At 44.0% G+C, this 26,489-nt stretch overlaps 1 protein-coding gene across 2 annotated transcripts in view; it reads left to right on the plus strand.

Moving 5' to 3' along the window:
• SLC24A3 (solute carrier family 24 (sodium/potassium/calcium exchanger), member 3) overlaps positions 1–26,489 on the plus strand; it is a 453,583-nt gene that overhangs the window by 372,021 nt on the left and 55,073 nt on the right. For both annotated transcript variants that reach the window (XM_011979523.1, XM_011979522.1), the window contains exons 6-7: positions 11,837–11,911; positions 23,568–23,593. In XM_011979523.1, the coding sequence (XP_011834913.1) occupies positions 11,837–11,911; positions 23,568–23,593 (101 nt within the window). The remainder of the gene's footprint in view (positions 1–11,836; positions 11,912–23,567; positions 23,594–26,489) is intronic.

Consider the following 26,489-nt stretch of genomic DNA (forward strand, 5'->3'; position numbering starts at 1 on the left):
CACAAGGTGTCCCAAAGGTCCCAGATGACTCTCTGTGCCTGCTGCATCGCGTCCAGATCCCACTTCTCATGGGGAGGGCCATGGACCTCCTCCTCAGCCTCTCACTCTTTGCATTTCCAGTTTCATGGGTGTGACTCAGACCCTGAATTCTCTGTTCTCTAAGCGAGCAGGACTCACACTACAATAAGCACCTGAGCCACCTGGGCACGTTGGTGGCCTGCAGGTTCTGATGCAGCAGGTCTGGAGGGAGGCCTAAGAGTTGCTTTTCTAACCAGCTCCCGGGCGATGCCGACACCACTGTGCCCATGTGTTTTGGGATAAGCAGCAGGAGGCACACACTTAGCTGTGGGGAGAGTGTCTATTCAGTCCTCACAGAAATGACTCCAGTTCCGCACTCACCAGTCTGAGATAACAGAATTAATATTGTGAGCCACTTTAATTCTTCCTGCAAAACTGTAAATATAACCAGGTTTCTCTCTATGATAATGAATTTAACAGACAGCACTTTTAATCAAAATCTACAGATAACCCCAAACAGTGTTTTTGCCATTAGTTTAACCTCCTCCACCTGAATTTGTATCAACATAGCCAGAATGGGCTGAGAGCCCATTTCCTCCTGTCCCCTTCTCCAGAGGACAATTAGATGACCAAATGCCAGGAACTAAAAAGGAGTAGTACCTCAGGGCTTCCATCTCTGAAAACTAGATTAGGGGGTGGCTGAGCATGAATGAGAAAAAATATATACATCTTTATTTTCACCAAGCAGTTTTATCTAGCATTTGGTCTCATTATACATGAGGCAACAACCATAGTCACTTCAGCTGTATCTGTGATGTTGTCTCCGATAGAAATGTGAGCGATCACGTGCTGGATTACAGTCACCGCAGTTATCTCAGAGCTCTTCTCATTCGTCACTACTTTGGAGTGAATGACTAACTCTTCTTATAATAAAGAAATGTGGCCGGGCGCGGTGGCTCAAGCCTGTAATCCCAGCACTTTGGGAGGCCAAGACGGGCAGATCACAAGGTCAGGAGATCGAGACCATCCTGGCTAACACGGTGAAACCCTGTCTCTACTAAAAATACAAAAACTAGCCGGGCGAGGTGGCAGGCGCCTGTAGTCCCAGCTACTCCGGAGGCTGAGGCAGGAGAATGGCGTAAACCCGGGAGGCGGAGCTTGCAGTGAACTGAGATCCGGCCACTGCACTCCAGCCCGGGCGACAGAGCAAGACTCCGTCTCAAAAAAAAATAAATAAATAAAATAAAATAAAGTAAAATAAAGTAAAATAAAGAAATGTACTGGCTCTTGTTAATAAGGAAACACATATATTAATGAATCTCTATTTTTCAATGTTTTGATAACTAGATTTCAATAAATCAGTTTCCTAGTAATTCTGTTATTTATTTTATGCCTTTTAACACACTATTCTGCAAAGGGATCCACAAAGCGTCAAGGGGTGCATAGCACAGAAAATGTTTAAGAACCCCAGAGCACCATGTCAAATGTGGAAGAGATGGCAACTGATTGTGTTCAGCATGGTTGATGCTAATTAATATAATTGTTTTAGATCAGGGATCACAAATGCATATTCCTGCAAGCCTCAGCTGTATAGAATAAATAAGTGGAGTGGTTGGGTCTAAGGACAATAATAGCAGAAAGAGAGTAGTATATGGCATCTGACTCTTGGCCTTAGGAGTTGGGGGCAATGAAGAGGTGGGTGACCCATGCAAGCAGATGAACGCACATCCCATCTAAAGAGGGCACCGCTGAGCAGCTCCACAGTGACACAAGTTGCCTGGTCTTCAGATTTTTCCAAGAGAAACCAAAAGTCTTGATGTTGTGGACGTCCCTCCTTAAAAAAAAATGCAATGTGCACTTTAGCAACTATTTCAACTAACAAGAAACAAAGAAAAAATTCTAATCAGGCCAAACAACCAAAATAAAATAGGGGCTAAGGCCGAGGACAGTGGCTCACACCTGTAATCCCAACACTGTGAGAGGCCAAAGCAGATGGATTGCTTGAGCCCAGGAATTCCAGATCAGCCTGGGCAACATGGTAAAACTCCATCTCTACTAAAAATACAAAAAATCAGCTGGGCATGGTGGCCTGTGCCTATAGTCTCAGCTACCCGGGAGACTGAGATGGGAGGATTACCTGAGATTGGGAAGTTGAGGCTGCAGTGAGCCGAGACTGCATCACTGTACTCCAGCCTAGGCAATGAGAGTAAGACCCTGTCTCAAAAAAAAAAAACATAGTGGTTAATATCCAGCATAAGATAAATAGGCAACGTAGAACAGGTTCAACTTGCCCTTTGTCCTAAGAATATTTAGTTCAAAATCACTAAACTTCCAATCTTGTGCTTATCTAAAGAAAGTCAAAATCGTTATTTTAATGAACATCCGAAATCTAATAAGTATGGTTACTAGATTTAGCAAACCAGAATACAGTATATTACATTAAATTTTAATTTTAGATAAGCAACTATACTATTTTTAGTATACTGTATGTTCCATGTGATATTTGAGATGTGCTTATCTCAAATATCCAAGTTATTTTTTATTTGTGTTAAAAAATGACTTGGTATTTTCCTGAAATTCTGATTTTGCTGGGCTTCTTGTATTTTAGCTGGCAACTTTTCTAATAAGCCAACCCCACGTTGTGATGGAGTAATTACTATTAAAATTAATGTGTAATATTAACAATAACAGTTAACATTCTAATTGCATTTGTGTTTTGTTTGAATAGCGTTTTTGTTGAAGCACCACATACACTTAAGAAAGTGCACCTGTCCTAATCCAGCTCCATGGCATTTCACAAAGTGGGTACACCCGGTAACCAGCACCCTGATCAAGAGGAAGAACAGTCATGGCCTCTGAGAGCCCCTCGTGGCCTCTTTCAGATACTAGCCTTGCCTCCAGGGGAACACTACTCCTGACTTAAAATGACATGAATTAGTGTGAACTGCTTTTGAGTCTTATACAAACGTGATTGGGTTGTACTTTAAAAATTACAAAATTCTCTGTGTGTGTGTCTGTGTGTGTGTGTTTGTGTTTATGCTTTCTCTGAATATTGGATTACTGTGTAAGTCCATGTTTTTGGCTACAGTAGACAGTGCTCATGCCCCACCCGTGGCCTCTCACCCTTACCAGTTCAGTTCCCACTGGCCTGACTTCCAATAGCCAAAACCTGCATTTCTTTGTCTGGGGGCTCCTCCCGGTCACAAAAGCCCATAATTTCTGCCCTTGGGATAGGAAGTGCCAGAGAATTTACACTCCTAGGTACAGCTCTCAACCAATGACCAATGGGAGTGGGTGGATCAATACCCTGGCTCCCTCTCCTCTCAGAGGCATGTTCCATCCATGTGGTCTCCCAGGGTCCCCACTAAGATGGAGCCCCAGTTGCCCACTGCCATGACTTGGTTATTATCTTCCTTCCACCACCTGCCTCACTTCCCACTCTCCTAACAATTATCCTAGAATCACCTCCCCAGATAAACTATTTGCACTCAAATCTGGGTCTGTTTCTGGGTGAATCCAAGCTACTATATTTGGTTAAATTAAATTACCCTAAATGCCCTACATTTATTCAACAAATTTGTATCAAGTACCTAGTACTGCCAAATGCTGTGCTGGGTGCTGGCACATCAATGCCTGGCAGTGAATGTAGATGTCCTTACACCCAGTACCCAGAATGGGCAAAGGGAGCCAGGGGCACTGCAGGGAACAGCCCTGTGGTCTCAAGTCCAGAATTTTCTTCCCTACAGCAGAGCTGACTCCCTGTGAATTCTGATGTGTAGGGGAACACTCTGAACTACCAAATTTTGAAGGCCTAGCAGGCAATAACTTACACTTAACGTGAAAACTGCACATAATTTTGTGGATGATTGAGAAGGCATGTCTGAGTCCCGAGGCATCTCCAGGTCATTATGAGCATCCGTGGTTGGGTTCAAGGCCGCCTGCCCAACATGGTGAAACCCCATCTCTACTAAAAATACAAAAAATCAGCTGGGCATGGTGGCCTGTGCCTATAGTCTCAGCTACCCGGGAGACTGAGATGGGAGGATTACCTGAGATTGGGAAGTTGAGGCTGCAGTGAGCCGAGACTGCATCACTGTACTCCAGCCTAGGCAATGAGAGTAAGACCCTGTCTCAAAAAAAAAAAAACATAGTGGTTAATATCCAGCATAAGATAAATAGGCAACGTAGAACAGGTTCAACTTGCCCTTTGTCCTAAGAATATTTAGTTCAAAATCACTAAACTTCCAATCTTGTGCTTATCTAAAGAAAGTCAAAATCGTTATTTTAATGAACATCCGAAATCTAATAAGTATGGTTACTAGATTTAGCAAACCAGAATACAGTATATTACATTAAATTTTAATTTTAGATAAGCAACTATACTATTTTTAGTATACTGTATGTTCCATGTGATATTTGAGATGTGCTTATCTCAAATATCCAAGTTATTTTTTATTTGTGTTAAAAAATGACTTGGTATTTTCCTGAAATTCTGATTTTGCTGGGCTTCTTGTATTTTAGCTGGCAACTTTTCTAATAAGCCAACCCCACGTTGTGATGGAGTAATTACTATTAAAATTAATGTGTAATATTAACAATAACAGTTAACATTCTAATTGCATTTGTGTTTTGTTTGAATAGCGTTTTTGTTGAAGCACCACATACACTTAAGAAAGTGCACCTGTCCTAATCCAGCTCCATGGCATTTCACAAAGTGGGTACACCCGGTAACCAGCACCCTGATCAAGAGGAAGAACAGTCATGGCCTCTGAGAGCCCCTCGTGGCCTCTTTCAGATACTAGCCTTGCCTCCAGGGGAACACTACTCCTGACTTAAAATGACATGAATTAGTGTGAACTGCTTTTGAGTCTTATACAAACGTGATTGGGTTGTACTTTAAAAATTACAAAATTCTCTGTGTGTGTGTCTGTGTGTGTGTGTTTGTGTTTATGCTTTCTCTGAATATTGGATTACTGTGTAAGTCCATGTTTTTGGCTACAGTAGACAGTGCTCATGCCCCACCCGTGGCCTCTCACCCTTACCAGTTCAGTTCCCACTGGCCTGACTTCCAATAGCCAAAACCTGCATTTCTTTGTCTGGGGGCTCCTCCCGGTCACAAAAGCCCATAATTTCTGCCCTTGGGATAGGAAGTGCCAGAGAATTTACACTCCTAGGTACAGCTCTCAACCAATGACCAATGGGAGTGGGTGGATCAATACCCTGGCTCCCTCTCCTCTCAGAGGCATGTTCCATCCATGTGGTCTCCCAGGGTCCCCACTAAGATGGAGCCCCAGTTGCCCACTGCCATGACTTGGTTATTATCTTCCTTCCACCACCTGCCTCACTTCCCACTCTCCTAACAATTATCCTAGAATCACCTCCCCAGATAAACTATTTGCACTCAAATCTGGGTCTGTTTCTGGGTGAATCCAAGCTACTATATTTGGTTAAATTAAATTACCCTAAATGCCCTACATTTATTCAACAAATTTGTATCAAGTACCTAGTACTGCCAAATGCTGTGCTGGGTGCTGGCACATCAATGCCTGGCAGTGAATGTAGATGTCCTTACACCCAGTACCCAGAATGGGCGAAGGGAGCCAGGGGCACTGCAGGGAACAGCCCTGTGGTCTCAAGTCCAGAATTTTCTTCCCTACAGCAGAGCTGACTCCCTGTGAATTCTGATGTGTAGGGGAACACTCTGAACTACCAAATTTTGAAGGCCTAGCAGGCAATAACTTACACTTAACGTGAAAACTGCACATAATTTTGTGGATGATTGAGAAGGCATGTCTGAGTCCCGAGGCATCTCCAGGTCATTATGAGCATCCGTGGTTATTGTTCAGCAAGATCAATGAAGAGCACTCAAGAGATTATTCTATGTCTGCACTGTCCTAATGTGGCCTTATTTTTATTTAAATCTGTCTCCACTAAAAGCTTGTTTATTTGTCATTTGTTTTTCTTACACAAAACTAGAACTCAAAATGAGTTTTCTTTAAAAAATTAAATTAAAAATGTGAATTTATTTGTGTGCCTGGTTGGGAAGATTAATAAGCAGCAGTTCACTGTATTTTGCAAAAGCATGTTATTGTCTTTTTACACAGCCCAATTATTACTGTCCATTTTCAATAGTGAACTTCTAGAAAACAAGAGTCATTTGTATTTCAGTGATTTTTCCCAGCATAGAAGTTTTTTAAAAGTGTACTTCATGAGCAGACAGTAGCACTGAGGTTTCCCTGTGGGAGGAAAAACCCACATCAGGCCTGTCTGAACTTCAGCACCACTTGGTGTCCTTAGGTGGTTTCAGGGACACCCCAGAGCCCCATCCTCACTGCAGATCAGGTGGCTGTGTTCCCTGAGATGAGAATTGGCTGTAGAAATTGTGTCAGCTCAAAAGCTTGGAACAAAACTCATGTTATGATTTCTCAGATCCCTTTCCCATGAAATGTGTGTGAAATAATAACATTTCTCATAGACAGTAACAGTTTTATGTTTTATGTTATGTTAACGATTACGTTGTTTTGTTTGCTTCAACTGTTTTTTTTTTAAGAGCAAGTACTCACCAATTGAGAGTATTTGTGCCTTTTAAAAGGTGCCTGCAGTGTCAGGTGATATTGTTCATCAGGAAAAGTTATCATAAATATTGTATCATATTACAGATACACAGTCTATCCTCATACATACTATATGTGTATTATCATATATACAAATAGCTGTATATAGATTCACAATGCATATCTGTACCCAGAAAGTGTATGGTTTTATCATAAACAATTACTTTTAACCTCTTAGTGGCAGCCAGAATTTCAGAAGAGAATGTGTTGTTTTGAAAGTGTGAATTATTTTTTGCATTATGCCACTCTGAAACTAAATGAAAGTATAAGAAGCAAACTGAAGCTGCATGTTCAATGGAGAATGTGTGAAATGCATTCCATAAATAGAAAAAGAAATATCAGGATGAAATTCCAGCTGGGTGGGATTCCTAGAACTATAGGGGGAAAACAGAGCCTCTGGCTGAATCTGTGGAGGAGTGGATGGACTCCTGTAATCTGCACCATCTATGTTATTGATCAGTGAGGTCAAGGACAGAATTACTCACTGTTGGTTTTCTCCTGGGACCTCTAATCTGGTCTCTTTGCCAGAGTGATTTGTCTTTCTTCCATGTAATCATTTTGCAAAGGGCTACAGAAGGTGACCTGTCTTCTCATCAGCCTGCTGTGGCTTGGGGGACACCTGCCAACAGATGCAAAGAGACTCCCATTTGATGCAGAGATGCTAACATGTCTCCCTCTGCCAGGAGATGTGTTCAGGGCTGAGCCACATGGCTTCCGGCCTTCATCTAGAGATAAGTGATCCTTCACTGAGAGGCAAAGGGAACCATATGGAGTCCAGAAGACCAGGGTATTCATGTTTGTGAAACAGTGAAACACTCAACCCACAATGAGCTGTAGTGGTGTTTTATTTTTGTAAATTAAACAGGTCAAATGGACAGGTAGTTTCAGTGTTTATTTAACTGATTCTCTTCCTCCTAGAATATATCCATATCTAGAATATATCCTTTCCATATCTACGTTCCTATCTACAGTTTTTATAGTAACTCTTCTTTTGCTTTGATCACTTACCTCGATTCTCTTGAAAGCAGTTTATTTTAAAATGTAGCTGTGGTCACTGGTTTTTGTTTTTTGGGTTTTTTTTGGTTTTTTTTTTTTTTTTTGTCTCTCAGCCTTCAACTATTCTCTTTTTTGGCTACAATTTCTATTATACTTGTTTTAATGGCTACAGTGAGGGAGAAAGGAAAATCCCCATGGGAGGCAATCGCAAGTGGCTGCCTGCTTTTCACCTTTGCCTGTAGTGAAGCATTGTAGTATAGTGTCTGGGAACAGGGACCCAAGGCCCAGGCTTCCTGGATTCAAATCCCAAACTCTTTCCCACTGCTAGTATTACCAACCTGGCTTAGTACTCAAATTCATCAAGCCCAGGTTGCTAGGAAATGAGGGTAAGTCAAATGGTATTGGCCTCTGCAAGGATACAGAACCCTTCTAAACCTTCTTCTTTGCAGGAAGGGTCAGATAAATATTGCTTTTGTGGTGAGTGGTGGTGTCAGAAAGGTAAGTCAGAGGTGGACATGAGTTCATGATCACAGTTCTCACTGTAAGTACCATAGAATTGTGAATTATTTGGGTGTGTATGCCTTTCTAAATTCCTTCTAGAGTGTGGAAAGAATTCTTTGGTTTGATGCCTTCTTACCTGTTCTCCAGTTTGTCACCTCTATGCAAAAAAAAAAAAAAGATTTTGCTAAGGGTATGCTCTGAATATGGGGCTGAAACTTGATTACAATCCAAACACTGAAAACTATTCTATTTATAAAGAAGAAAAAGGATATCACTATCCACCCACATTTGACATCTAGACCTAGTACAAGATATATTTCTTGCAGAGGTAAAACTAAGTGGATAATTTGTGATATGCTTTCCTATCTTTATTTTTATTAAAGTTATATGGGCACAGAGCTTAAAGAGGCAACCCATTCTAGAAAGCTTATTATGGAAAACAGCCATCCTCCAGTCCCACCATCACCATTTCCCCACTCTTCTAAGGTAACTACTTTCCATTAGTTCCTGTTCCTGATATTTGCTCAGTATCTCTAAATAACCTACTTAGATGGCAGCTACTTGATTTTTTCAGTTACAAGCATTCTCCATTTATTTCACAGTATAGAAGAGGAGGGTTTGCGTCTCTTTTAGCCTCACCCATCTCACTACCCAGCCCCCATCTTCCCCTAAAGAGTTATAAGTTTGGTTAGACAATATTCTGCTTAGTTTATTATCACTTTATGACCACTCTTCATAGTTGAGCCATTAATATAGAATGGTTCATCTTCTTTGGGGCACAGTCCTATGTTTACCTTGTGGCTTATAATTGTCTTTTTTATTGTTTGCTTGCTTAGTTTTTTATGTTCTCTTCTTAGAGTTCTCTAATCTTCTTTCTGTAGATTCAAAATTATCAACTGTTCCATCAATTTTGTCCTTCTGGCAACATTTTTTCTGTAGTCTTCTGAGTCACTCCAATCTGGCTAGGTTGTTCTCTAAGCCTGCTGTAAAAATTTCATTTTGGAATTTCCTTTTATCATCCTTCTAAACTCTCCCTTCACTGTCATTCTAGAAATCCCCTTCAATTATCATCATAGATTCTGGTTGCTTGGTATTATGTTTTATTGTAACATAATTATATGTAACAAGTGCTTTACTCCCTTATTTTGGTGGAGTACATTCTCCAGTAGCTTTTTCAGAAAGGACACATAGGAGGCAAATTTTCTGAGACAACTAAAATTTTATTTTTATTCTTTTCTCATTTTTAATTAATAATTTGATTGGGCATAGAAATGCAGTTGTTTTCCTTTCTAATTTTGAGAGCATTACTCCATTTTTTGCTAGCTTTCCATGTCTTTGTTGAGTACAAAATGTCAGTCTAGTTTTTATTTTTTGTATATAAACCTGCTTTCCTCTGTCTGGTAATTTCTAGGGTCTGTTATTTGTCCCAGTGTTCTGAAGATTTATGATTATCTGCCTCGATGTACGTCTTGTTTTGTTTATTGTGCACTCAGTGAGATAAACTCAGAGGACCCTTTTGCTATGAAAATGCATGTCCTTAACTTCTGGAATGGTTTCTGAATTATTTATTTGATCATTTCCTCCCTCTGTGTTCTCTGTTTTCTGGAACTTCAATTCTTCAAATACTGGGTCTCTTATTTTCTATTAAGGTAAAGAATGAGCATTAACTGGGCTGTATGAAGTAAGGAAGGAGGTTTGGAGAATAAATTCTTAAACAGTCTTTTGATTGTTCTGTTTTCAGGTCCATCTTTATTCTAACTTTTAGAACATTCCCAATTATTCTTCTGCTTTCCAGCTTCCAAAATTTTGTTGTTCTGATCAGCTCTTCTGTTCCTTTTGCATTGTGGGTTTATGACTTGTTTGCAAAAAACCCTTTAGTATTATCTCGTTATGGTATAACAAGAATGGTAATGGTATGTGTTCAATCTGCCGTTGTTAACTAAAAGCCCAAGTAATGTGTTAAAGAAATTCAAAATGGATATTTGCCACATGTTTTAAGCCCATTTGTCTGATTATAATGAAGTGAATAAATACAACCTTTTATGACCTGCTGGAAAATGAACAATTTAGTCCAATTTAATCTATTGCATAAATGGTGAGTGATGACCACAGATTCTAAGAGTTTACAGTACTGACAGAGAATGATAAAAGGGTAAAGAATACTTTATATTTATTCTAACGTGATTTTTCTGATGTGAGTTCTCTTCTTGACATCCCTGTCATGTGTGACTTAGATCTGCAAATGCTTCACCTAATAAGGCAAAATTAGCTACAGGAAATAACTAAGTGTTCATATAAGAAGTGGGGAATGCGTTAATGGAAAGAGACTGGCCTCGTTATTCATTTATGGTCCTATGTAAGTCATGCCTTTCATGTTATTTGAATCCAGAAAACCTCCAGTTTGACTTGGTCTGATCTTTACAGACTTGCACAGCAGTCAAGGAGGGTAGAGGCTCAGGGACTGCACGTCCCTGGGGTTCCTTTTTCCCACTGTGTTTGGTGTAGCGTGTGCCTGTCATTACCCCTGCTGAGAGTGTTGACTTGTGCTGTGTCTTTTTTCACTTACTAGGCCAAGGGCAAAGGTAGCCAGGCAAACATCCTGTGCCCATGGGGTAGTCGGTGCTCTTCTAGGGAAGGGAAAGGGACTTGCCAGTGACAGCCCTTGGGACAAGGTGTGTGAACTCTCCCAGACTTATTTGTAAGGTCTGCCAAAGTGAACCTACACTGTAGACAGAAGAATACTAAATATTCCTTAATAAGAGACTTTGAAGAACTTTCCAGGGAGAAATAATTCTTTCTCCAGAACAGAAGCCTGAACCTGACATCCAGAGCTCTCTCCCCACCACTTCTAACCCTGGCTCCTCTGCCCTCCTTTGGACCTGGCAGCCCCCTCCTCTTGCAGGGCAAGGCTGCTTTAGCCTCCAGCAATGTGCCTATCAGCCTCGTCTCAGCAGAGCCAGCATCTCTTTAAAAAGGGACATCTCCAAATGCCAAGAACATTTTCCCCTGGATCAGTGTGCAAATCAATCTTTCAAAGATTCTGATTAAACCAGGGGTCAAATGCCAGCAAGACCAGGCATATAATAGAGATGAGGGAAGAAGGTGTGGCAGAGACAGGCTTGTCCACACCCCTTCTGAAGGACGGCAGCGGCAGCCCAGCACAGGTTGCTCACTCCACGGGGCAGGACAGGCTGCAGCAGACGCTAGAATCATGACAAAGGCACAGGTTAGGATTGCTCCTCCTATCCCCTTGACGTTATGGATGTCAAGGCAGGCCTGTTCCTGGGGCACGTGAGTCTCCTCTGATAGGCAACTTTGCATTAAGGATTCCCTGGGGCCTTGCTGCACCTTCCTCAGACTGCCTGGCAGCTGGGACAGTGCACCCAACCATCCCTGTCTTCTTTGCGGGGGTCAGACACGCATCACAGGTGGACAGGCTGCATGTCCAGCTCCCCCGATGCCCCATTTTCTATCACCAGCTCTTTCCCCCTAACGAAATTGTTGCAGGTTTAAGTCCATCTTCATGTCTGCCTCTCAGAAGATCCAGACTAATATGCCTAAATACTTGAATAAATTCCTATTGATTGGCAGATGGATTGGGTGCAGGACAGGAGGCCTAGACAGGAAGCTGGCTGAGCCTGCAGGAGTCCCGCCGTCTCATTTGTACAGTCTATATCCTGTTTGACTTTGTTTCCCTTCTCCTGCAGGTTGTAGCTCTTTCCTCCTGGTGCCTGCTGAGGGATTCAATTTACTACACGCTGTCTGTGATCGCGCTCATCGTGGTGAGTCGCTCTGGCCATTTCAGCTCCCATCAGTGCTCTTTTAAGCACCAGGGGTGGTGTGCGGCTCCTCCGCGTGGAGTTCACTAGAGGTCACCGGTGGCGAGTGCGTGATGCATGTCTTTGCTTGGAGGCAGATTTCTTTCTTTCAGCTACTTTGATCACCCAGAACTCAGCCTGACCAATTGCTGGTCAGAACTGGCATTTAGACTTGGGTTATCTGGGTCTGTGAGAGTCCATGGCTGTTCTCTTGAGACCCTGCTGAGCATGGCTCTTCTGTCACTTCATTGGCATCCCTAGCTTTGGACATCACTTCTCCCCCTTCTCACTCTGTATGCTCTGCCAGGACTCCCTGCCCTCCCACAGAGCCCATTACCGTGGCCACCTTTGTGCCAACACCAACACCCGTATACTCAGCTACTTAGCAGTAACACCTCCCTGAGGTCCCGTGGTGGATAAAGAACTCTCTACTAGACATCTCCATGCCCCAACTCAACACGTCCCTAAATAGAATCCTTCCTTTTTTTTTTTTTTTGAGATGGAGTCTTGCTCTGTTGCCCAGGCTGGAGTGCAGTGGCATGATCTTGGCTCATTGCAACTCTGCCTCCCAGGTCCAAGTGATTCTCCTGCCTCAGCCTCCCGAGTACCTGGGACTACAGGCATGTACCACCATGCCTGGCTAATTTTTGTATTTTAGTAGAGATGGGGTTTCACCATGTTGGCCGGGCCAGTCTCCAACTCCTGACCTCAAGCGATCTGCCCGCCTCAGCCTCCCAAACTGCTGGATTTACAGGTGTGAGCCACCGCACCCGGCCCCTAAATAGACTTTTGATGTTTTCCCCAGGACTTGCCTTTCCATATATTTCAGTCCCCATTCCTATCTTAGCCACAAACTGGGAATGAGATTAAACTGACCTTTCCCTCAACTCCCAGCGTACCCATGTGGCTTAGTTGTTCTGTGGATTTCAGCTTACCACAATCTCCCCAGTGCATTCCTCCAGAACTGACTTCAGCTGAGGCTCTCTGCATTGCAGGCCTGACACAGCAGCTGCTGCAGTTCATGGTGGGTCAGCGTTTCCGTGCAGTGCATCTCCACCGCTTACTCCTCGCTTCTCTCTACCCCCAGCCAGTCCTCACGGCCATCCAACTGGCGTCTCCACAAAGAACCCCTGCAAATGCTTCTATCCCTTGTTCAACTGCTCAGTGGCTCTGTGTCGTCTATGGGGAAAAATTCATACTCTTTAGAGTGGCAAGCAGGGCTGTCCACAAAAAGGGTGAAAAATTGGAAAGAAGATTGAAATAGGAGTCGGGAGATCTGACTCCTAGTTCTGCTTGCCCCTTTACCATCATGGTTAATTTTATGTGTCAACTTGACTGGGCTAAGTTGTGTCCAGATGGGCTGGTGAACGTATTTCTGGCTGTCTGTGAGAGTGCTTTTCAGAAGAGATCAGTGTCTGAATCCTAAAAGATCACCCTCCCTACGGTGGATGAGCACAATTCAATTCACTGAGGGCCCGAATAGAACAAAAAGGCAGAAGAAGGGTGAATGTGCCCTTTCTGCTTGAGCTGGGCTATGAATCTTCTCCTGTCCTCAGACATCAGTGACATCAGTGCTTCAGGTTCTTGGGCCTTTGGATTCAAACTGGGACCTACAGTCCTGGCTTCCCTGGTTCTCAGGCTTTCAGGCTTAAACTTGCACTACACCACAGGCTTTGTAGATGGAAGATCGTGAGACATCTCAGCCTCCATGGTACTGTGAGCCAATCCCTCACAGCAAATCTCCATTATATATATATGTCTTCTGTTGGTTCGGTGTCTCTGAAGAGCCCTGACTAATGCAGCCTTCACTGGCTCTCATGACCTTGGAGAAATCAATCAATCTAGGTTTTCAGTTTTCTTACCTACACAATGGAGATGGATCAACTAAAAGGTCTACTCACTTGTTTGACGAAACTCTTAACAGTAGATTATTTTATTTTAAATCTTTATATAAATAAAATGAACGTGAGTGTTGATGTGAGATTTTCCCTGAGGAACCAGACAGGTACTTCAGTGACCAGCAGTTTCTGACATTGAAAATCTTGAGTTTACAAACCATCACAAGGTTTGCCAGGAGGTCAATGTTCCCTTAAAATGTGCTCTCAACCTTGTCCTCCAGCGTCCCCAGATTAAAACAGGAAGGGAACTGGACCTGCCATGCTCCCCTAATTACAGGGGCCCTTTATCACTGGGAGGGTTGGAACCCACCCCACAGAGCAGAGAGGTTCGGAATGTCATGCTGGAACTGAAGACATGCTTCATCTTTTACACTTCTGGTTAGGAGATTTAAGGACATACATGAACTATGTTCTTGTTCTCAGTTATTACCCATGAAAAGGGTATGATCCCCTGGAACCCAAGGACTCTTCCCAGACTTCTCTAATACCCCTTCCAGTGAGCTTCATCCTTCTATGCACAAACCCACACTGACTGCGTGCCCTCTGCTCTTCTGCCATTACGGGATGTTGGGATGATTTTTGAAAATTATTTTTTTAAAAAAGACATGGTTAGGGAACAGTGTCAATGAACACAGCCCTCTACTTTGCTGAATTCCAGAAGGAGATGACTGTGCTCATGAAAACAAGGTGGTGGAACGGAACGGAGCAGATTCGGATCTCCTGGGAGCACAGACTTAACCACACATTCCCAACAGCAATTCTGCTGGTGTTGGCTTCTTTCCCTGTTTTCCGCATAGACACTAACTGGACTATGTGTGAAATCACTTGTCTTCTGTTCAGTGTATCTGGATATATCCAAGATAAAATGAATATAATTGTTGTTAATGACGTGTGAAGAAGTAAAGAGGTTTTTCTTCTTTGGGCTTTGAGTAACTCCCTCACCAAGTCTGGTCTTTGGGCAAAGCAATCATCTATCTGTCCTCGGGGCGCAGTGTATAAACCCCAGAGCTGAGCTAGCTGAACACGCAGGCTGCCAGGACAGCTCCATATTTCATTCAGACAGCAACAAGCCACACAAGCAAATGATTCTTTGCTGTTACCTGAAGATGTGGACTGTACATTTACAGACCAGGTGTCAAGGCTAGAGTTTTGTGATTTGAGAAAAACTACATCTCTCCACTGTTAAGAAGAAACAGGAAAGATAAAGTTTGAGTTCTCAAAGTTAGGTCTTGGTTCTTTTTACTTTAACTGATGTTCCTCCAACTTCAGTCTGCACTGGAAACACCCAGGATGCCTATTTAGTTCAACAGCCTCTTGGTTAGGACCTGGGAAATTGCATTTTAACCAACATCTTCCCTCAACCGCAGGTGATTCTGATGCCAGTAGCACCACACTGCATCTTGAGAAACACAACTTTAAATATGGCTGGAAACTGTTTCCTTGGGGTATTCATCTGTGGCATAGAAATGACAATTTCTAGAGTCAGTTTTGAGATTCCCAAAGGAAAGGAATCATAGCAGCCTAAGTAACTTTAGTTGCTGGGATTTCTGACTATTGCTAGTCTGAGTAGACTCTTAACTCTTGTTAAGTGGTGGCCAGACTCCCAAGGTCATTTTTACATGAGATTTGAAACTGTCCATGAGGGTTAAAACAGAGTTTCACACCCAAAAGTGCTGCAGTTCACAAAGTACCTCTCACAATGTCTCCACATCTATTCCATGCCCCCAGCCAGAGGCTACAGCTCACACACACTCTGTGTCTTTTTTCTTATTTTCCTCTTTCTATTTACCCTAATATCATGGTAACAAAATCATTTTTCCTCCAGTTTCCCTTAGGTAATACTAAGCTTCTCTATAGGACTCTGCAACGAGCACTTGAAATTCCTTTATTTAAAGGCCCTTTCTGCTACCCACCAAATAATTACCAGCCTTCCCAAACAATGCATTCAACTATTCAGGTGTTTTCAAACCCTCCTCCCTACTATACAGCACTGAAATGTTCAGAAGGTGTAACTGTCAGTGTCCTGAGGTTGTGCAATAAAGAGCTCCTTCACCCAGAGGGCAAGTCAGGATTCAGCAGGACCAGATGCTGTTCTGTGTACATGCCCACCAAGGGGTTCTTCAGACCTCAGCAGAGGAGCCCTGGAGACAAACCGTGGGGCCTGGAGACCCACAGAGAGGCACCGCGACTTCTCCAGAGACGCTGATGGCTGCTGAGGGGCTGAGGGTTCGGAGGAGGCCAGGAAAGTGCTAATAGAGTCCTTATGACCTGGATTCAAAATGGCTGAAATGTCAGCCGATGCGGACGGGACATGGCGGGGGCCGACAAGCAAAACCACAGGAGCAGGAAGCGCACGTGCATTCCAAAACGGACAGAGCTCACCACAGTTCATTCAGATAGAGACGCAGGGCGATCCACTTCCTTGTTCGGGTGTTTCACCTAAACTTTCCTCTGTGCTATTTTCTAGTTTGTTTGTTTGAAGGAGAAGCAAAAGAAATGAATTTAGTCAGTGTCCAAAGCAATTATAATTTCAAAAACATAAAATGTGTGCTTCTCGGGGCCCTTTCCCCGCCCCAGTCAACGTTCCCTTAGCCCCGGTGACATTCCATACTTTGAAACATCTGGCCAGCCCTGGAGAGGCTGGACAGTGGCTCTGAAAGCATTGAGGAGGCTCCCCCAATGCCTTCAGTCTCTTTTTGCAAGACAGACATCACCTTTTAAGTCCTGAAAGAGTTCTAGGTTCTTTAGAGCCCTTCCTTGTGCCCATCCACCCAACAGCCAAGTGCAAGTCATTGCAGATTCGTCGCTGCTTCTCCTCTGCCCCCAGTGAGCACTTCAACTGCGGGTATCTCCGGCCTCCCAGTCCTCTCTTTTCTCCCAATCCCAGCAGGCCGACAGTTTTTTGTATTGAAATGTTACTGTAATTTACATAATCAGATAATTTACATAAATGCAAATGATTCATTACATAGGCAGTCTAACAGCTGCTCTAAAAGAAATACTTTATTTTTACCCTTCCTCTCTTCTGGAGGAGGGGGATTGTGAACGTGGAGAGGAGGGCAGCCCTCAGGGGAAGCAGATAGGCCTATGGGACAGGTCCCAGGTAAGGTGGACCGGCTTGAAACTCCAAATTCACAAGTGCTGCCTGTCTGCTGATGGGCCAGGTGAGCCCTTGGCAGCAGTTTGGGGCTCTTCAGGGCAGCCCCAGCACTGGCACAGCAGCGAGGTTCCTTCATGCCAACACATGTCCTTCCTTTCTTGGGACATTCATTGTCATGGCCCCAAGTGGATGGAACCCAGGGGGATATGAGAGAGCTCAGCTGACTCACCTGCCACAGGTGCCCAGCACTTCTAGCAGAATTTACATGGTGATAGAAATGGCCCGCGATCTGTGCTGTCCAATGTGGTAGTCACTAGTCACACATGGCTACTGACAGACAACTAGTGGAACCAAGGAACTACACTTTTTATGTTATTAATTTTCATTTTTAACAAGTATAGACTTGATCCTCAAGAGGGGACTGTGTTGGATCTACTGATGATGACATTTTAGTTTAATACTTGTGACTATGCATGAAAGCTATTTGGTGAGTCCCACCTTAGAGATGGCATCACCAGGGCTCCGGTGGTTAAATGGTTCACCCAAGGTCAGGGACTGGTAATACCTCGAGTTTGCCAGAGCAGGCGTCTGACATGGTGCAGCTCTACTGCCCCAATATAGAATTTGGACTTTCCCTCCGGTAAAATCCTCCTCTTACAGTCTTTAAAATCATCCTTACCCCACCGCCCACTCCCCCTGTTAGAGATGAGCGTCACCTTCACTAACTTTGCGGTCTAGTTTTTCGGCAGAAGGGAACAGCTTCAGCCACCCCTCTGCTAGAATTTTTTCATTAAAATAACTAATCTGAAATAATCTGGAAATGATTGTATTTTGCCCTTTCTGTGAGAGAAAAGACATCTCAGAGGGCTTGTGGAAGGCTGTCCTTCACCGGCAGCTGGCTGGCCTCCAAGGCCCTGTTCCTCTGACCCATCACCCTCCCCTCCTGCACACATTTTTCATGGGAATTAAGCTTTCCTCTCTCCAATTTAGAAAACTTGGGGTTCTTCTTTTTTTATTTCAATGGTTTTTGAGGTACATGTTGTTTTTGGTTACATGGATGAATTATATAGTGGTGAAGTCTCAAATTTTAGCATGCCCTTCACCCGAGTAGTGTACATTATACTCAATACGTAGTTTTTTTTATCCCTTGTCCCTCCTCGCACCCCCTCTTCTAAGTCTCCAAAGTCCATAATACCATTGTGTATGTCTTTGCATACACAAAGCTTAACTCCCACTTATAAGTGAGAACATACGGTATTTGATTTTCCGTTCCTGGGTTACTTCACTTAGAATAATGGCCTCCAGCTCCATCCAAGTTGTTGCAAAAGACATTATTTAGTTTCTTTATGTGGCTCAGTAGTATTCCATGGTGTATATAACCACATTTTCCTTATCCACTCATCAGCTGATGAACACTCAGGTTGGTTTCATATCTTTGCAACTGTGAATTGCGCTGTGGTAAACGTACTCACGCCGGTGTCTTTTTGATAGAATGATTTCTTTTCTTCTGGGTGGATACCCAGCAGTGGGATTGCCGGATCAAAGGGTAGATCTACTTTCAGTTCTTTAAGAAATTCTCATACTAGAAAACTTGAGGTCCTTCAGCTCATTGTGCCTTCATTACATTTCAGCTCTCTTTCTGGCAAAGTCGGAATAACTATGGTAGCCAGAAGATCCTCACTTTGACAGAATTTTAAGATCCTTAAACAAATCAACTATGGTCTTACAAAGGTTGCCTGCTGTCGACAGGAGGAAGGAAAGGCCTGCTTTAATGACACTGGGTAAACTAGGAGACCGGTTACACTCGCATTTGCTGCTTGAACAGAGAAGTGCATCCGCTGGCCTGGAGACCCCAGAGAGGAGCCTCTCATCTCTAACAAGAACAACTTGGAAACCTTAGCTACGTGTTTAATTTCGGTTTTCCCTGCCTAACAAACATAGTCTTTTTGGTTGAACTACCCCCGTCTCCTTTATCCTCAGTACTTATCCTTTTTTCTTCCCTGTAGCCTGCCTTTATGTATTTATACAACATGATTAGCTCTGCTAAAGCCCTGCCCTTAGGTCATTTATTCCCTGCCCTCCTGCAACCACAGCCTTCATCAATCAAGCCAGCCTACAAGATATCCTGAAGTAGGAATTCCTGCTTAACTTTGAAATATAAGCGATATTGGTGCCTAACAGCCAGCTTTGCAATGTATTCCATCGGATCCCTCTCCTCAGTTGAAATCACCATGGCCTTAGCTAAGCTGTCTGTACCCCCACCCGAGAGCTGAAGAAGTGAGAACTACACCCACTCAAGGGAATTCCCGTGATGTTGAGTGGGAAAAATCTACGGAGGACTGTTTTCTTTACAGCAAGGAAGGAAAGAGTGTCAGGTTTCAGTCTCTTGAAAGAAAATGATGATGTTGATTTTCTCCTATTATTTTCGCTGCTTAAAATTCTCATGGTGCCAGTGATTACAATACATGCTATGAAGTCTTGGCTTCAGCAGTGCGGCCTCTCCTGCTTCATGGTTACAATTTACAGTAAGCAAACCCAGGGGCTGACATGGCGATGTTGAGACAGCCACCTGCCTCCCAGCTCAGCCAGCGTCTTTTCTCCCGCATATACCAGGGGCTCCTGGCTCTTCCTCCCCTGCTTCTCCATGTTGAGCACTCCATTCCCTTGGCAGCTATCTGGGTTGTTCTGATATCCAGGGATTCGCCAGCCTGCTGTAAGCCGGTCTTGCTTGGAAGAATTCTGGAGCAGACACCAGGAATGAAATGCCGGTTTCCATGGTACCCAGCCGTTTCTCTGAAGCCTGGAGGAAATGAGTGCTTTTTTCAAATTCATTCCTGTTTAACATTTCGCTCAGCGGCAGAACACGTGGAAACCTTAGGGTGAAGCCAAGGGTGACTTTGGATGAAGCACATGTGGGTCAGAGGGCAGAGGCCCCCTGACCAGCTGGTGCTCAGCAGATCTGAGACCCAGCTATCAGGATCACCCCTGGTGGTCTCTGGGCTATCACAGTGCCTGGCCCCCAAACAGAACCAACAGGGCACAGAGAGAAGAGCTGCTTACCCATGCCTTGCTTTCACAAATCTGATGGGGAAGAAGCTGAGTCAGTTCCAAAACCCACAACAGGAGGTCCCTCAAGTGCAACTCATCATGAGGACTGAGTGTTGACCACAGGACAGAGCACCAGGCAGGACCTGCCCCTGGAACACCACCTTGCCCCATGACAGCAGCGGCTGAAGCCGCCTTCAGTAGGCTGCCTGCCTTGAGGTGCTTCCCTTCCTTCCGGGAGATTTAATAGAGCTGCGAAAATGGACTTGAACTGACTTCATTTCAACTTCACTACCTTGGCAGGCTGGACATGGAAGGAGGACTGGAACGTGAGCACCACCTAGTGGTCATTGGGGGGAACTGTGGGTGCAACTTCTGGTCTAGAAAGAAATGATTTCAAGTTTTCTTCTACACTGATAATACTGATCTAAGGAATGGGGGATGTTGCTTTGATTTCTTTTACTCTCAGCCAGTAGAGCATAAACTACAGAGGGATATACAACGGGTATATTAAGTGTATTGAATAACATGAAATCTTTAAGGAATAACAAATTCATTTCCTAACCTTCAGCAAACTCGAGTGAAAGGAACCTCATCCCTGTTGTTTGAAGAGTTTTCCGAGAGAGCAATTCAAATGCTCCATCAAGATGGTCCAGCAAGGTACCCTCCCGATGGAACGTTCTGCAAACAGTACCAGTCCTCATTTCCAGTCTTCCAAAGAGGCGATGACCAGCTGTTTGTTCTCCAAATAACAGCAGGGAATGCTCATAGGCAGTTCATAGCTCATCTCCACCTCCTTTCTCACGATGAGGAAGCCCTGCTTCTGCTTACAGTGTTTTTAGAGACAGGGTCTTGCTGTCTCCCCAAGGCTGGAATGCAGTGATCAGATCATAGCTCACTGCAGCCTCAAACTCCTGGTTCAAGTGATTCTCCCACCTTGATCTCCCAAGGTGCTAGGATTACAGGCATGAGCCACTGTGACAAGCCAATTTAGATTTTCTAGTCCCTTTTGTTCATTTCGTTGTTCTTTTCTGAGTCCTCTCATTCCTCCGCACAATCCTCTTAAAGGAGAGGGATAAACCAGAATGATGTTTGCCGTCAGCTACAGGGTAAAGAAGACCTGGCTTTGTGGACGCCGCCGCCTCCTCCTCCTCCTCCTCCTCCTCCTCCTCCTCCTCCTCCTTTCTCCTCCTCTACCCTTATGCATTCTGAGTGATGGGGCATCTTCACACCAGGCAGAGATCAAAGGGGAAACTGTATCAGTTATTTGCATGTTTCCAGATCTCCACCATTAGTTAGTACTTGTAGTGAGATCACCTGCATTTCTCTCTCCCTGTCTGCCTCCCTGAACAATATCCCCAACCACAGCTCCCCAAGCCATAACCATTCTCTTGACTCCAGGGTCATGAAGCTCTGTCCCTAATAGCATATTTTGTCCAGTCTCACCCGGATTTGCCCACTGTTTCTGTTTCTCTGATTATTGTGTGCCTATTTGGGGTCCCTCATACAATTAAGCCCAGTCTCATTTTTTCTTTGCTATGATCATTGAAATCATCAGTAGCTAAAGTCCTATGAATCTCAGGGCCGACTGCTAGCAGACAGGAAGTTCACTTTCTTCCAGGGTGAGTGATCTCCAAGCTTTTCCTTTGCAGAATCTGTGCCCCAGCTATGGGGAGGATCACACAGAATCAGGGCTTTCTGAAAGCTGCTCTCATATTCTACGGTATTGCCTGCCTTCCCTGATAGGAGAAAATTAAATTGGCCTGGTCTAATAAACTCTTTCTCAATATCTTCTGTTCTCTTAAGTGGCTACAAATTGATTGTTCCAGCCTGCTGCAAGGACTGATATTGAATTAACTTCAATTAATAGAAAATGTTTTCTATCTTAAATAATTTGATCTGCTCCATGATTTTTTGACAACAATCTTTTTTCATAAAAAGAAAGGGGGTTATCCAAAAGAGCTGTCAGTGCCTTCTAGGAGATGGCTTCCATGCCATTCAACGTGGATTATGAGATTGTTGCCTATATTTCTTTAATTCTCTGCCCATTCTAGTTTGACGTTGTCATCCCAATGTCAACTTGTTGAATCTGATAACAAAGATGAAAGTAACAAAAATGATGAAGCTCACGTTTCCAATGGCTTGTTAGGAAGAATGAGTTACAAATGAGCACAGCTCCTTCCTCCTCATCCTCATTTTGACCTTCAAGATAATTGGAAAGAGTTCCTTTTATGCGCTTTGTGACCTATGCCCTGAGGTGTTCTCTACGTCTTTACCCAGCTGGTGGTTCCTGCCCTGGCTGAGGGCTGATGCCATGCCCACTTTGTTAACTAAGTTTCCCATCTCCAAGCTGTGATGGCGGTTGACACCCAGAGTGTCCTGCAAGTGTCTGCTTCAGTTTGCAGAGGGCTGCTGCCTCTAAAGGAAAGACCACTCTGAGATGACCATACTCAAAGCAGTTGTCCTTCAGGAGTGTGGGAAGAAAGAGCTACGAACCATGTCCTCAGCCTCCTGCTTCTGTGAGATACAGGTGTACTCGTTCGGTTTCGGCAACATGTCATTAGCCATGTGTGTCCTGAAAAGGACACCAAATTCGGAGCTGGGGCTGAGTTTTCGAGCCAATTCTGCAGCAGATGGAGCAACCCCAGGAAAATTACTTACGTTCTCTGTGACTCGGTTTCCCTGTATAATCAAAGGATTACACTAGATTCCCCCTCCCCCGCCCCCACCCCACAAGGTGGGAAATGATTTCAGATGGTATGTAGACCAGGACTTAAGTAGATTAAATCCTGCCATGTATTCTCTCTGTATTCTCTTTCAAGTCCCAACTGATGAGTAAACTTCAGTGGGATGCTAGTGTGCCTTTGACTGCTTCTGACCCCTAATAATCTTCCTTACTGAAAGGGCAGACCATGCCCAGGGCTTGGGCAGCCGACAGTGTCCAACTGGGATTTGCAAACACCATTTGTTGTGATTGCACTTATTTTTCAGGGTGATGGCAAGGGGTGTTGAGCCCCTACTTCTGGTTGTGATGTGAAGTTTCCTTTGAAAATAAATTATTTTAAGGAAACCAAAAAAAAATCTATTAAAAGAAAAAATGGAGCCCATAGAAGTCCAAGCACTTGCATAAAAACTGAAGATGCACAGACATGCAGAAATCTTACAGAGACTAATACTTGGAAGTACCTGCTGAGCTCCTACATCCCCTTGCAGATCTAAGATTCTATAATGAGCCTTGCTTTACAAAGCAGGTTAGTCACACTTGCCTGTCACTCTGATGTTGTACAGAAATTGCAGGAAGAAGGGAATTACCTGAGGCTACTCCTTTCCACACATGCCCACCCTGATCTGCGAACACCTCCTTCCACTAACACTGGCCAAAGGCAAAACCAGTACAGAGGGGAGTTTACTCACAGGGACTCCAGGTCTCAGGACAACCCAGTCCTGATTATACCATGCCAGGAACAAGGTGGACACTGTGTGCAGCCTTAAAGAGTATTGGGTGTGTGTGTGTGTGTGTGTGTGTGTGTGTGTGTGTGTGTGTGTCTAATCTTCTATTCTTTTTATTTTTTCACAGTTCATTTATGATGAAAAAGTTTCCTGGTAAGTACCTCTTTTTCCCCCTTCTCATTTCCGAATGTTGTGTTGTAGAGCCAAATATATTGAAGACCAGAGTTAGGATTCAAGAAAGAAAGAAAAATGTCATGACAGCTTATAATGAGGAGAATTTCCTGGGAACCCTCTGCACACCCCAGGAGAGAAATTAAATTCATTTTCACAGAGTAAAGACCTTTTCTCTTGGGCTAGAGTGACGGGGTTCCATTTGAGATCCTAATATCTAAATGTCTTTATCATCCTATGTCTGGACATCATGGCTTAGCTGTGTCTTTCTACAGTCAGCCATGTGCTAGGGCAGAGTGAAGATCTGACTGATCTTTTGACCGGGTGCAGTGGCTCATGCCCCTAATCCCAGCAGTTTGAGAGGCCCAGGCGGGTGGATCATGAGGTCAGGAGATCGAGATCATCCTGGCTAACACGGTGAAACCAAAAATACAAAAAATTAGCCAGATGCGCTGGCGGGTGCCTGTAGCCCCAGCTACTCAAGAGGGTGAGGCAGGAGAATGGCCTGAACCTGGGAGGCGGAGCTTGCAGTGAGCCGAGATCATGCCACTGCACTCCAGCCTGGGCGACAGAGTGAGACTCCATCTAAAAAAAAAAAAAAGAAAGAAAGAAAGAAAAGAAAGGCCCGGCGCAGTGGCTCACACCTGTAATCTCAGCACTTTGGGAGGCCGAGGCAGGCGGATCACGAGGTCAGGAGATGGAGACCTTCCTGGCTTACACGGCGAAACCCTATCTCTACTAAAAATACAAGAAAAATTAGCCGGGCGTAGTCGCAGGCGCCTGTGGTCCCAGCTACTCCAGAGGCTGAGGCAGGAGAATGGCGTGAACCGGGGAGGTGGAGCTTGCAGTGAGCCGAGATCGCACCACTGCACTCCAGCCTGGGCAATACAGCGAGACTCCGTCTCCAAAAAAAAAAAAAAAGATTTGACTGATCTTTTAAAATTGTGTCCAAACCAAGCTCCCATGTTTATTTTAAGAATTAGGACCCAGGCACTTCAGTGACCATTAACCCATTAAAGTTCCTCCTGACTTTCAAAAGATCTTAGAGCTCTGAAAATTGGTATTGTTGGGGATTTTTTATTTTGATAGACAGAAACTGTTGCCCAAATTAAATATATGGGAAGACATTTTCATTTGGGCCAACTGTTCACGTTTTTGAGATGGGTTCTGAGCAAGTTGAACATGTTTGAAATGGAAATGGAAGTTGAGTGTATTGTGCATTTTCGTTGCATATTTTCTAATATTTGATCTACAGAGGTAAGCAATGTGAAATAACATCTTAGGAATACGCGTAGGTAGAAAATTTCCCTATTACTGAAAGCTAGGAATGAGCCAGAAAAAGTAGAGTCCACCAGGTTTCACTTTCCGCAAAATGACTGCTAACTCTTTTGTTGGAGTGGGCCTCTCTGTGTCTGAGGACGTCTCTGATTTTCAGGATTAGCAGGAGGTGGAGAACCCATCACATTGATGATACAGGTTACGTGCTATGTCAGGGTATTAAGATACTTTTGCTAACTCTCTCTCCTCTGTGCAAGAAGGAAGAGAAGGAGAGACAGCTAGGAGAAAATAAGAAGGAGATCTTCTTTGAATGATCGTGACCAATAGGCTGAAAGGAGCACCCCAGATCAGAGAGCCTCCTTGTTATATCATCCTGGAGGTGGCTGCCAAATGCAATGTGGAGTATTTTTCCCCCATGTCCTTGGGGATAAAGCGCCGCACAAGAAAACTTCCAGAAGCTGATGGCATAGTTTGCACAACCACTGCTCCGCCTTAGCAAACAGTAGGTGCTTCAGCATTGCTCAGTGTTGCTAGTCTTTGCTAATGACACTCCCCAAAAGACAAACAAGTCGTGATCACAGTTGATCTCAGAAATGTGTGTGCTGCTGTTGTGCAGAAACATGTTAGGAAAGGCTACCCAGGATGATTTGCTGTCAGCCTTGGAGGGAGCCGTCTTTTCTACTACCTCCGTGGCATTGCTGTATGAAAGCCGTGGCAAGTGAAGAAAGCAGGCTTCACCATCAGCCCATTTCACTCCGTATCCTCAAAACATCTCGGGATAGTTCAGATGGTTTGGAGCAAGGAAAGGAGTGTCTATTTCATCTTCATTCCTAAGACTTTTCCAATGATGTTAGGTAACCCCATCCTAGGGTAGGTGCCCAAGCCTGCAGCAGAAGGGTCTAGATTCTGGAAGGCACAAGTCATCAGAGCCCTTGCCCTGAGCATCGAGGCTCCCTCGCATCCAGTTAGGAGTGAGAGGCTGGGAGGGCCATGGATACATGAGTTGCGAATCCCCAGGAGTGTCTTGATCTATCTGGGGGATGTTGGAATCATAAGTCATGCACAGTTGTGGATTCCAGGGAAGAACTGGCCTGGGAGGCCTTGGTGGCACCAGAGCTCCATTCTTCCCAAAGCGCTGGCCTGTCGTGTAACTTATTATTACACACATGGTCTGATGAAGAGCATTTTGCACATGAGTGAGGCTGAGAAATTAAAGTCTGTGCCACTGGCCCTTATCTACCTTGGGACTCCCAGGGATTTGAACTTCTCATTTAGTGGATGAAAAATATATGGAAGTTTAAGAATTTTTTACTGTTCACTTCTTCTATCTTCTTACCAAGCCAATCATGACCATTCATTTTGCTGAAATGGTGCGTCTAGGTGCTGATTTCTCTCTTTAAAATCAGAGTCTTCGGTCTGTGCAATTAAAGCACAGTAACATTTTGAAAATACCTTTAGGAGAGAGTTCCATTCCTTGTTATAAAACATTCCAGCATGGCCTAGAGATTTCAAGGCAGGTAACCAGTTCAATCCCCAAAATCCTCAAAAGGAAACAAATTTTAATTTATTTTGAAACTACAGTACTCTTTAGGAGGAAGTG

The sequence above is a fragment of the Mandrillus leucophaeus genome, unplaced genomic scaffold, assembly GCF_000951045.1.
Source record: "Mandrillus leucophaeus isolate KB7577 unplaced genomic scaffold, Mleu.le_1.0 Scaffold202, whole genome shotgun sequence".
In the NCBI taxonomy this organism is placed as follows: Eukaryota; Metazoa; Chordata; class Mammalia; order Primates; family Cercopithecidae; genus Mandrillus; species Mandrillus leucophaeus.